Below are 12,638 nucleotides of genomic sequence, written 5' to 3'. Positions count from 1 at the left end.
CACTAGCATGACGCTTGACCTCGTGCTCTGTGTCCGGGTTGTGGCGTCAATCGCAAATCTTTGGACTTTTGAAGTTAATTCAACCAAAAATAAGTTCATTTTAAATACCATTCCCAGTGTGTACAGAAGTTTTCTTGTGGTTTTCAAACAAAGTCTAGACGATACAGTGAAAATAAAAGTAATTTAACTAATTTCTGCCCTAATTTCCTTATTTAGTCAAATTCAACCTGATGGGGAAAAATAAACTGCTTTTGGTTATAGTGTCTTGATCAACAAATGGATGCATTCATGCTTCACGTGTGGAGGCACTGGCCCTGACTGAGTCCTACCCACGAGTCAGTCTGTGGAGATGAAGTTACACACCTAACACAAAGACATCTCACATCAAGTGGGCGTGGACGCAGAACAGGTGAGTGAAGAAGATCTCCAACAGGAAGTTGTTACAGGTGGATTGCGCTGCTTTGCTCTAAACGAAAACAAGCTGAGGTAAGAACGGGACTTAGGGGAAACACAAACTATGTTTTAGGTTCTGGATAAAACTACAACCATTGTCAGTTTTAGAACAAAAAGCTAATTAATCTGACCGGATTGTTCCTGCGTTTCTGCGCATTACGAGCTGTAATAACAGCATCACCGTTTGCTAACCTCATATTGATTGAAGTCGTCCAGTATGATTTTCTTCCCGCAGATTAGACATAGAGAAAGATACCAATACTCTAAGCAACATAAAAAGCCAGATTGCATTTTAAACATAGACTCAAGGAGAAATGCATTGAACCTGGAGACCTGTTTTGTGGTTTGATTAAAGTAAAATTTTGGCGTTTCACTATAATGACCACGTTTGGAGGAGTTCCAAGCCTGACAATACCATCTCACTTGTGAAGTACGGAGGTGGCCACATTATCCTGTGGGGCTATTTTGCTGCAGGTCAAACTTTTACATTTCAGAAAAATTACATTAAAGCAACATCTCTGGATATCAGAGAAGTAGTTAAAGTTACATCACAATTACCAATGGCCAACATATCAGCAAATTCATTACAAAGTGGATTAAGGTAAAAAATCAGTGTTTTGGGATGTCTATTACGAAACCTTGTCTGTGTAGACCTGAAAAGAACCATGTGGCCTACAACACTGACTCGGTTTCTTTATTTCTGTAAGTAAAAGAGGTAAACAATCCACCAAACTTTAAGGTCATGTAAGGATATAGTCAAATTATAAAGTTTAAAGTCAGTGCTACCAAATTTGTTTCACAAAATCCAGGGACATCTCTTTTCATTATGCTGGCATTAGGCAAATAAATCTTATTTGGTAATCCTACCTGACTTGAACCAGAAAACATTTAGACTTATTGTGAAATAGTGAGAAAAAATATTAAACGTTTTTATACATTTGGTTTTACTGTAGATCCATCCATCCATCCATCCATTTTCTGTACACCCTTGTCCCTTGTGGGGTCAGGAGGGGTGCTGGTTCCTATCTCCAGTGAGACATTTTGGGCGAGAGGCGGTGTACACCCTGGACAGGTCACCAGTCTGTCGCAGGATTTTAACTGTAGATATTCCACCTTACTGCTTTGCTGCTTGTTGTGTCTTGTAAGCCTCTTCTTTGTGCACAAGCCAACCATCCACTCTGTTTATTGGAGTCTGTAATAGGATTCATGTCCATAATCTTCTTCAGCAGGTAAAGGGAGATGCCAGACAGGGGACGACACCATCGGAGGAGTGATGTGTCCGCAGAGTCCAAGAGCAGGGATTACTCACACAGGGGACAGCACTCTCTGTATGATAACCAGAGACACAGCCAAAACCCAGGAGGTGTAGAGGAGCGATTCAGCAGTGACAGAAGAACCAAAGAGAACAGAAAGAGAGAAGTGACAAGTCCTCCTTTTCATAAGGGGTCAGCTCCATACATTGCTCATGAAAGGCCCTCAACACTGTAAGAAAACTTGATGAAGGCTTGATATTTTTTTGTTTTACATTGCAATGAAGGTCATGTTACATCTCTAAATAAAATGGTGTTGTCTTTGAAGGCCCAGAGAAACATCAGTGTATAACCATGAGGTTTATCAACAACAGCACAGAGAAGCCCTGTACAATTTAAGGTACATCCTAACCTCTAGAGGTAAGTATATTCCCTTTGAGGTTCTTCTGTGAAGCTCAAGCTTAGTACAGTTCAATATTTCTGTATATTACCGTGTAGCAACAGAATGTAATGAAAGATGTGACATTTTATCCAGGGGGTTTTGCCCTCCATTATTGTGATGTTTAACTATTTTACTTTTCAGTTTATTTACATTTAATATTTACTGAATGTTCTTAAATGCAGATTCCTAAACTGCATCAAACCTGATTTGATTTTCATAAAATTTTGGAGTTCTCTAAGACAAAGTAAAATTTTCCAGTGAAACAAAACTCTTTCATCAGAGAAAAGATCTGGAAATTTGGCATTTTTGCTGAAAATGTATTAATTTTAGAAGCCACACAGAGGTCGGTGTTAAAACTATGATCTCGCTGCTCTCTGTTGCATGTCTCTCAGGTATCTGCCAGCTCATGGAGATCTCTGTGAATCTTCTTATCATAATCTGCGCCGCAGTGCCGTACAGCAACAAAGGGGGTTACCGCGACCTGGCCAGCCTCGGAGGAATTTACGCTTATTACTTTGGAGGTGCCAGCGCCTTCACTGGAGCTGATGCAGACAGAGTCAAGGAGCTGGACCGCCTCTTCCACCAGCTCAAGCAGCCTCCATATGTCTTTTCAATGGCCTGCGGTGGGATTTTGATGATATATGCCGGTGTCATGTTTGCCCTGGGGGTATTCAGGGTCTCCTACCGCTGGCCCATTGCGCTGCTTGTGGAAGCTGTTGTGAATTTTCTGATTGGCTTAGGTTACATCGCTGGGTTGGTTTTCTACTTTATTAAAATACAGGAAACCTACCAAAACCCCATCTGTCAGGAGAGGGAACAGATGTACAAGAGCAAAGGACACAAGGGCTTTGACTGCATCTTTAATGGTGCAGATATCGCAGGAGGATTGTTTGGAGTGGCAGGGATTTTTGTTTTCATCTTTGGTGGGGTGCTGGCAGTCAGAGCCTTCAAATCAATGCGAGAGCAGAAGAATGAAAGAACAAATGAGGACAATTATTTTTAAACATGCTTTTCTTACTCACATTAGAGAAAAAGTTCAACAGATTGGAAGGGATTTCCATTAAGTCTTTTTCTGTATTAAATTTCTTTATGCAAGCTGGAATACGTTTTTAATTCTTGATGCTCTTTTCTTATTTCTACTTTTGTACTGACCTTTTTTTTTTTGTAAATGTCATAATAAACTGCCAGATGAGAGTACGGTACATACAATTTCATAATTTTGGCATGTAAAAAGAGGTAATTGGAAAACAACTTTTCTTTCCACTTGTGAGATGTATGATAGAACATTTAACCTCTTGTAAAAAAAAAAAAATCATAAGCTGTTCTTAATATCGGATGTGTTAGGCAGAGGAGGAGTTGGTGAAATAAATTCAAAACTCATCTTGTGATCGCTTTATTTCTTGTATGAGACTAGGTTAAATGACAGAACCAAAACTAAGTATAAGGGGGTAAAATAGACTCAACTGACAAATGAGCATTTGACAAAAATACAACTAATGCAGTGATCGATCATGTATATCCTTTGAGATTTGGAGCTTAATGTTGGTTTGTGTTTGTGTGCGTGTGTCAGGGTTAGAGTTAACCCTAACCCTATACTGATCAAATACTTTTTTATAACTACGGTATTAGTCATGCTTCTCTTTTGACATAAAACAACCGTTTTAACCTCATCTTGAAATCTAACAATGCAAGAGCTGGTTTGAAAATAATTACACAAGAAGTTTTTATGTGTAGCTTTGTTGATTTGATGCACATTTATAATAGGGAGTCTTTAAATCTTTGCCAGACTACAGGGTGCATTTCTAAGCTTGTCCAGTAGGTGGCATTTACTTTATTCAGCAATGAACCTAAGCAATAAAAACATGCAGAAATCTAAATTAATAATAATTGCATGAGGCAAAAGCCTTTAACTTAAGCTAACAGATACATTAGATGTGTGAGGTTAAACCGCTAAACCACTGTTTGTACAGCAAAAATAAATGTTTTTGTCTAAAATGCTGTGTTTTGGTGATAAACTCAATTATATCAATTATAAATTACTTAAGTAAATATATAAGCACAAGAATACACATATACAAACCATCCTGCTCTTTTATTCCTTATGTTTTAGACATTTGATATTTGTGTTCAAATAGACATTTTTGACTGACCCATGTGTACCGAGCAACTAAAAATGATCATAAACATGGTCATTAAAATGAAGCTGGACAAAACCATTCACAGTAAAAAGTTTTATTGCTACTTGGCTTAAAGTTAATTGTGGAAAAAAAAATAATTAAAAACTGAAAATAATAATAGCAGCATCTGAATGAAAAAAAAAAGATTATATTTTATTTCACAGAAGGTTCATATGAGGATAAGTCTCTGAAAAACAGCAAAAGTGCTCTTTGTTAGATCCATTCCTAAACAATGTTATTGTTTATTACTCAACATGAATTTTAGCAGCAATCAGCATGCTAGAAAAAAATATATTGGATATGCTTCATTTTATACAAATAAACCATATTTTATATATACATGTTTCTCAGTTGACTTGTATTTAGCACATGCTTAAAGTACGAAATACAGTTACAGTTAGTACCCTCAATGGTGCCCTAATGAGTGACAGTTTTCTGAGGAATCCCTATAGTTTTCAATTCTGTAGCAAGAGGGTGATAGAAATTTGCATGATACAATGAAGTACAAAAATAAACATCAAGCTTCTTGGCATCGAGAAAAAAAAATCAAGAATTAAAAAAAAAAATCTGCAGAAAGGAAACATGACATTAGACAGTGGCTACTTTGGTCAGTTGGAGCGCCTCTGATCGGTTTCGTTCACAGTTCACACAGAGTTACAGTCAAACCATTGGTCACACAGGCATGCATGCACTTCACACTACACAGAAACACAGATACTTCTGCAAGCTTGTTTAGATGTGCAAAGAGGAAGTACTACTCCAAAGTTAATAAATGAATCACGAGAAAAACAATGTAGTCTGCTTTAAAGTGAATTTCTTCTTCTTAAAATGTTTAAGGAGTATTGTGCTAAGTGTTTTCTTTTGAACCAAAGCACATTCTTCACACCTCTTTCTTCCTGTTTCTGTGCATCCAGTTCCAGGCAGATTTCAGTGCACAATGACTGCCTCATCAAAAATAAGACATACTTGAAGCTGGAAAAAATATAGCTGAGGATGATATGGCATCATACAGGAGACAGCAACAGTTTAAGAGGGTCAAATGATGTCAAAAATGGATTTAGTTAGTTTGGAGAACACTACAGAGAAATGTCATATTCATTTTGGACTGGCAACAAAGCACAAAGACAGCAGGTCAAATGGACCGGGCAGACTCACAAAAAATGCTCAGTGAAACATATAAACACAACCCCGACTACATCATACATACACACAGCACTCAATATTAAGACATTTTAAGTGACAGGATTTATGTAGCTTCGGGTGGTAAAGTGACATTCTCATCACATTTATATTTACACTTGACATGTTGCATATTTTACAAGAGAACTCAAAAGATCACACCATTTCGTGAAACCTCTGGGAAAGTTCAAGCTCTCCTCTGTTGACTCGCACAATCATAATCTGTCTCAGAATGTCTGCAGTGTCCGTGAATGTCTCGCTGACTTCGGGCCAGACGCCAGACGCATTGAGCGGATCGTGGACGTCAGAACCACAGAGTCCCACGTGTTTGGCATCTCAGACACAAGTCGATAAAGTGACAAGAATTAATTATTAGCTTTAGCAAAGTGCTTTGTAGGTAAAATCTGTACTTTTATAACTTTAGAAAAATAATCCAGCGGCTTTGATAATATGCATGATACAATTTGAAGCTATACGTTTTTTGTATTATTTGTAGGGAGACTTTGATATAGAAAAAACAAATAAGCACAATATTTTTGATCAAGTCTTAGCCATGAATAGCAACAGAATATGTTCAGTCTTCACCCTTCGTTTAGTGATATTACTTTTAGCCACCTTCCGCTTTACTGTCAGTGGTTTCCTTTACAAGAAATGTTGTGTGTGACTGAGGAACCTGTTGTTAAACTGCTAAACATTAAGTGAAACACACATGACAGCAGATTTAATTCTTTTTTTTACAAAGTGCTTATAGCAGAGTTACTTTAGTTGAGGGTACAACAACTTGGCAAGCCAGAAACTGAGGCCTTCACATGCTCTGCAAAAACAGAAAAAAAATATTCACCCCACGACAGATGTTCTTATAGTTTGTCCTTGAAATAGCATCTGGCAAGAACTTTTTTTCTTACATATGCAAAAGAAACAAATTTGTCAGATTTTTTATAGTATGTGCTGGCCTCTAAAGACGATTCTTAGAAAAACAGAATATAGATGGACAACTCAAAGGACTTCTCCTTCTAAAGACTACTTAGAGGAGCTTTAAGGCAAAATCGTTATAGTTCCAGCTAAAAACACATGTGAAATTCCAAAACTACTGAAATTAGGGTCAAAGAAGAAGGAAAATTGTAAAACTAACATAATAATTACCGACAACAGCAAACATTGGACTACATCTTACCACAGAAGTCCAGCTGAACAAGTTGGAGGCATTCGGAGCTGGATAAAGTGAGGTTTCTAGGGCAGTACGATACTGAGTTTCCCCAAATAATTTAGGCATCATAAATACAATTATAGTTTATACCCCTGGGTACAGCAACCTCAGGATTTACTGGCACTGAAGGTAAATATCATCATAAATAAAAATATTTTATTCCAATATCAAACAGAAACAAGAGAAATCCAACCTCTAGCTTAGTGCATCTTTCCTGTGGAGTCAAATACCGCAAGAAATAATTGCTTTATGCAAAACTGCCAGGGCGACACTTACTGGGAAACACGGCAATTCTTATACCTAACTGAGACTTATTAAATCTATACGTAGCTTTTCTTTCCAAGTAGATCACAGAGATACTAGTTTTAACTTGTAATCTTATACTTCTTAAGTAATAATATTTTGAAGTTAGGCTACTACTGAACGTAGTGTGAAGTCAGTACCTGGGGTCCTCTGGAATCGATAAAGGGCCATTTACCATTTACCACTAGAGACAGTGGGTGCCAATAATTGCTGAGGGCTCTGTGTACACTATATTATCATATAACATGATGCTAAAGCTTTGAAGAGGGGAAGAAATGATTATATATTCTGAGTGACTTACTTAATAAGAAAGTCTTTCTGGTGTCAAATACCGCATATGTTTACGCTCATATTTTTTTATTGTGTTTGCTGACATCTAAAAAAGCATTAACCAATGATTTAAAAAACAGTACAGCACATAAATGTATATAGAAAAAATATACCTTCAAATGATATCACGACAAGCTTCTATTTCTAAGATTTAATCTTCAAAATTTTCTGAAAGCTTGGAATGAATGCTTTGTAATAGTTTGAACACTGTTCAAATTTTGTTTACCAAAGATATTTGTTCTAATTAATTTCCGTGTTGTTCAGGCAAAGTCAAGTGACTGAGTTATAAGTTTCTCATTCAGCTATGACTGATTTCTTGCCAGTCAAACAGTCAGTTTGCCCTGACAAATCCCATTTCCTCTCACCACAGTTTGGCAAAGCAGCTTCCAAGTCCAACATTTGACAGAACAAGCAGAAAAATATTAATGCATGGAGTAAATGTGAGAAAATGACAAGTAGATGACAAGTTTGTTCATAGCATCGCCGTATAATATAAATACTACCAGCAGCCTCAAATGTTAATAAATAATCTGTCTACACATAAAAAGCGATTTTAAATAAGAAGATAGATAAAACATCATTTTATACTTGCACTGACTGTTATCAGGCTGATTTGTTCAAATTAATTAATCAGAATGTGTTCAAAATGCCTAAACTCAAAATATTTATTCTTCTTCTCTGAAATGAGGCTTTTATGGGGATTCATCTTCACTGATTATTCTACTGCTACTACCACTTCAGCCCACTAAAGCTGAATATCTTCAATGTCAAACGGCTCATAAGAGGTCTGCAGTGCACTCAAAGCTTATCCCTCTGTGGTTGTAGAGGGTGTTTCCTACAATGATTGATCCAGTTTGTAAGATTCTATAAAATAAAACCCAAATTAATAATTTCAACAACATAAAGGCAGTTATTCTTGTCTTTACATGTTGATGACATCTTAAGTCCTTTCAGTTCTTTTTTTTTTTTTAAAGTTGACATGTGACCTTTGGGTCAGGAATGAGATTTCTCTCTTTAAAAATCAAACAAAATACAATACTAATATCCTTTTAAATGTACCATTTGGGTAAAGAGATCAACCCTAGTTCTCTTTGTGTAGGCCACTAAGAGAGGAGAGTCGTATCTGCTAGCGTTATCCCACTAGAACATTTTCACTGAAGAGACGTGGAAACTACAGCATCATTTTCTGTTTAAACATCATGAACTTTAAAGTTAATGGTGAAAAGACGTCCACTTAAAAATATTTGAATGTAGTTGAAAGTTGTTTGGGGTTTTGAGCAAAGCTTGACTTTATTTAGGCTGAATTCTGATGGGATTATGGGATTAAAAACTCAAGTTTTCAACATAGTTTTCTTAGCTAAATAAAGACAACAATGGGCCAAGCTTCAATAGCCGTAGAAAGGTGTCCAGGGACATTGAGTGTTCGTAAAGACCGTGTCCTGTCTGACTATAGCTAAAACAAACTCTTAACCTGGATGCGTTGAGCTCTCTGATGTGTCGTCCGTATTAGGCACTTTTTCAAGCTTCCGCACGAATCAATCTCTGCAGGACCTGAGTCACCTTTGGGTTCCTGGTGGGGAGACCGACCACAATCTTTTCTGCATCCATCAGATTGCTTAACTTTCCAAGTAAAGGGAAATGCTGTTGACATATTGGACATGTGGAAACCTTGTTCAGCCCTATTGTGGCGGATACTCAGAGCATATTCTGCTTATCTCTCTTTAATGGCACAGTATCAGTTTTTAACAGAGTTCTAAAGGCTTTTCTTGTCTTCTCAAAATTTTTTCAAATGGCAACTTCTTCCAACTAAACCAGCTGTAGGAGATAGTCCTACATCTCAAGAATGGCACAATCCAAACTGAAGCCAAATGGCTGTCTCAGTGTCCTAGAGGGCGGTATCGTAGACTTCCTGCTGCAGGACGGTAGCGAGGCCCGGCCCTGGAACCAAGGTGGAGGTAAATGCAGGAGGGTGTGGTTGATCCCACAGTGGATCTTTTACACAAGTGGGTGTTGGAGGTGTGGAGATGCCCGAGACAAGAAGGCTCTGGCCTTTCAGCTGCTCTCTGACCTCCTGCTCAAGACCAGGAGGCACAATTAGCTGGTCCTCTGGGTCCTGCTGAGCTGGGGCGGTAAAGTAGCCAGATTTTTTCTTAGGCGCCTCCAGGGCAACCTCAATGATATTATGACTGTCTTCCGGGGCCACCACAGAACCATTGGACAGTTTCTTACCGAACAGGCTGGATGTGGAAGGTGACTTCTTGAGGTCTCCATTCTCTCTACCACATACAGCCAGCAGACAACCGTTAGTAGCAGATACCACCACACTGTTCTGTCTGCGCATTTTACTGTTGCGATTTTCAAGATTCAGCTCCTTCGGGCTCTCAGGGGCCCCTGGCCGGAGCTGGAAAGCACAGCAGTGAATGTCTACCTCCACCTCTAACTTGCTACCATTAGAGATGACACCCTCAAGTGGAGCTTCATCATCGCTGTCCAAGCCGTTGTCAGACTGGTTGCTTGAGAAAGTAGCACTGGAGGGCTGGCGCTGGAAAACACCGGGGAGAGTTCTTGTTGGAGCTGGACCTGGTACCATGATCCCGCAGAGTGAAGGAGCAGGGTGGAGGCTGCAGCGCCTCTCTGGGCGAGACGCAAGGCCAGAGGATGGGTGCTCATCCGAAGCGGTGGACCCTGCCTCACTGCCCACCTCCGACGCTGACGTCTCACTGCTGAACTCGGTACCAATACCACTGCTAGACGAGATGTTTCCTGAATCACTGGGGCATGGAGTCACGGACACAGGCATAGGGGCCGGGGTTGGACCCCGCAGTTCATCGTTCAACACCGGTGGCTCACAAGTGCAGCTGTCCTCACCGACCTGCAGTGACACCACCACGGCTCCGATGTTGTCCTTGCAGCCATAGCTCTGGGCAAGGGAGCACAGTTTCTTGGCAGCTGCATGTGGATCCCGCACGGCCTGCACGGTGTGCACAGCCTCCTGATAGGACACTTGCTCGAAAAGGGCCCGGTTCCCCAGGATCAGGAACTCATCCTTGGCACAGAGCAGCTCAGTGCGCACCCAGGGCTTTGGAAGCACCCAGGGAGACAGATATGAACAGCCCAACAAGCGAGAGCAGCATGTCACTCCACTCACTTTGTTATCCTAGAAAAGAGATAGTGCCAAAGAAACATTGCATCACATCTTTACGTATATAATCTACATCTATCACCTTTAGAGTGAGTATTACCTCTGTTATAATGGCTTTATTGACTTTAACCCTCTCCATCTCCTCTGTGGAGTTCTCCAAGCTGAAAACCTTTGAGAGCTGTACAGGCCGTCCATCACGGCACAAAATGGCCTGGCATGTACCAACGTTAGCCACAGTAAGGCTAAAGCAGCTCCCAGGCTCCGACGTCTGAATGTAGCACAACAAGGCTGACGCACCGAGTTTCTGTCCGGCCATGCCAAGTTTTCTGTTCAACAGGAAAGAAACTAGAAATAAAGTGTTCTGATAAACAGCAAACAGAATAAACAGACTGTCTTACCTGTGTGAGGTGAGAAATGTGTTGCACATGTACACTGTGTCAACACAGGAGTGCTGGAGTTCTTCACAAAGCACATCTCCCATGGTGCACTGTAGGAGGCGTGGCACCTCCTCGTTGCGGTCGCCATCAAAGATTCCGTAACAACCTTCGCCACCGTCTCCAAAACGGTCCACGGCAAGCACGGAAACACACAACCTGTTCCACACAACCAGATTCATCTTATCAAAAGAGTGATACAGTGACCCCGTAACTTTCAGACATTTGGCAGTAACTCTCCTTGCACACACACTACTTCACCTCTTTCCCACACTCTCCTTTGCTTTGGACAGTTTCTACTACTTGTAATGTCACCATTCCACTTGAGCCCCTCTCATTTATATTCATGTATTCTTTCTTGCTTCTACTAGATTTCACCATCGTACCTCCACTTTTCTAGCTTTTTTCTCTAACTGCATCCTACTCTCACTGCCGATCACAATATCATCTGCAAACATTATAATCCTTGGAGACTCCAGTCTAACCTCATCTGTTAGCCTGTCCAAAGCAAACTGGGATCCTAAAAGGCTTAAACTGGACAAAAAGAAAGAAAATATACAAAAGGCATTCAGAAAGTGTGGGAAATATAGAGCAAAACAACCCTAAAGGATTAGAAAACAGGGGAGTTGTAGAATTTTTTTATCATAATGCACTGCTCTATACTTGTCTTCCTTTTCTCAAGTACTGAAGTTGCCATTGTGATATTGAGACCATATGTTTTGTAAAAGTTGCTTCCTTGAGAATCAATAAAGATAAAAATTACAAAAAAAGAAGTGACTCCTTGATAAAAAGAAAATTAGAACTTATTTTATAAATTTTGTTCAGTGTCGTATGTTATATCCAATGCACCAAATCAGGAAGCGACTGATATTTTGGTATTTCACAAGGGAAAAATAAGAAAGCTTGGCATATACAAACTTAATGAGGAGCAACAATATTTGCATCTGAACTTGCGTCCTTCCCTAAAGCAGATTTAGTGGTATAATTAATTTATTTTCTGTTATGATAAATTAAGTCTACAAAAAGTAATTACCTATCCTTCTCTGTAAATAAAACAAATCTTGGAAAAGCAAAAGAAGAACACACTTATTTCTTTGGCCTCTCATCTCAGAGTAACCGTGCTTCCAGAGAGTCGAGGACCCCAGGGAGTCTCCGGGTGTTGGGGCAGATTTCTGGTCTAATTTCAGCGTGGTAATGTGGCTGCAGGGGGAAAAAGGAGAAAATAACAGGAAACACCGCAGAACAAGGTGTGTAATGAATGCATAAAAAAACTTGTTTGGTAAAATGCTGCTGTGTTTCATTTTATTTCTTAGTGTTGCTTTTTTGTTTTATTATTCAAATGTGTGTTTTCTGAGAAATGTCCCTTCCTCATTTTTCATTTTCCAGAACCATTATTCATTTTGGTTTTATGTTTTTGCGCCTCAGTGCTGCAGAATCCAAAATGTTTAATTTCAGGCTTTTGAAATGGGGAAAAGGCTGCCGGCGGCTCTGGATGCTGTGACTCACCTGAACAGATTGAGGGTTTTGTGTTCCAGCGTCAGGCTGCTGTTGCCCGTCAAGTCCAGCTCTTGCAGTGTGGCAGGCAGGGAGTCAGGTAGTTGAATCTCAGTCAGCTCATTGCAGCTTAGATCTACAAGCTGCGTGTAAAAACATTCAAAGCACATATAAGCTGAAGCACGCTGAGGACAACTAGATGAAATTTGAAATGGTAAAAACAACAG

The 12,638-nt window shown here is 39.6% G+C and overlaps 2 protein-coding genes across 6 annotated transcripts in view; one reads left to right on the top strand and one right to left on the bottom strand.

Moving 5' to 3' along the window:
• Positions 1–31: 31 nt before the first annotated feature.
• marveld3 (MARVEL domain containing 3) lies at positions 32–3,531 on the top strand. Of its 5 annotated transcripts, XM_023331999.1 has the most exons (5): positions 32–178; positions 262–409; positions 1,680–1,937; positions 2,032–2,123; positions 2,538–3,531. In XM_023331999.1, exons 3-5 carry the CDS (start codon positions 1,693–1,695, stop codon positions 3,146–3,148), a joined length of 948 nt encoding a protein of 315 aa, XP_023187767.1. In that variant the 5' UTR covers positions 32–178; positions 262–409; positions 1,680–1,692; the 3' UTR covers positions 3,149–3,531. The 5 variants fall into 5 exon arrangements, with proteins under 5 accessions (XP_023187767.1, XP_005810547.1, XP_023187766.1 ...); XM_005810490.2 differs by having other exon boundaries at positions 32–409; positions 1,683–1,937; XM_023331998.1 differs by having other exon boundaries at positions 32–409.
• A 687-nt stretch (positions 3,532–4,218) lies between these two features.
• phlpp2 (PH domain and leucine rich repeat protein phosphatase 2) overlaps positions 4,219–12,638 on the bottom strand; it is a 41,135-nt gene continuing 32,715 nt past the window's right edge. The window contains exons 15-19 of the mRNA XM_023332141.1: positions 12,424–12,554; positions 12,004–12,117; positions 10,882–11,076; positions 10,584–10,809; positions 4,219–10,498 (exon numbers count right to left, since the gene is read on the bottom strand). Coding sequence (XP_023187909.1) covers positions 9,227–10,498; positions 10,584–10,809; positions 10,882–11,076; positions 12,004–12,117; positions 12,424–12,554 — 1,938 coding nt within the window. The 3' untranslated portion in view covers positions 4,219–9,226. The remainder of the gene's footprint in view (positions 10,499–10,583; positions 10,810–10,881; positions 11,077–12,003; positions 12,118–12,423; positions 12,555–12,638) is intronic.

The sequence above is a fragment of the Xiphophorus maculatus genome, chromosome 4 (assembly GCF_002775205.1).
Source record: "Xiphophorus maculatus strain JP 163 A chromosome 4, X_maculatus-5.0-male, whole genome shotgun sequence".
In the NCBI taxonomy this organism is placed as follows: Eukaryota; Metazoa; Chordata; class Actinopteri; order Cyprinodontiformes; family Poeciliidae; genus Xiphophorus; species Xiphophorus maculatus.
The sequence above is the reverse complement of the archived record's forward strand: the minus strand, read 5'-3'. Positions and strand labels throughout refer to the sequence as shown.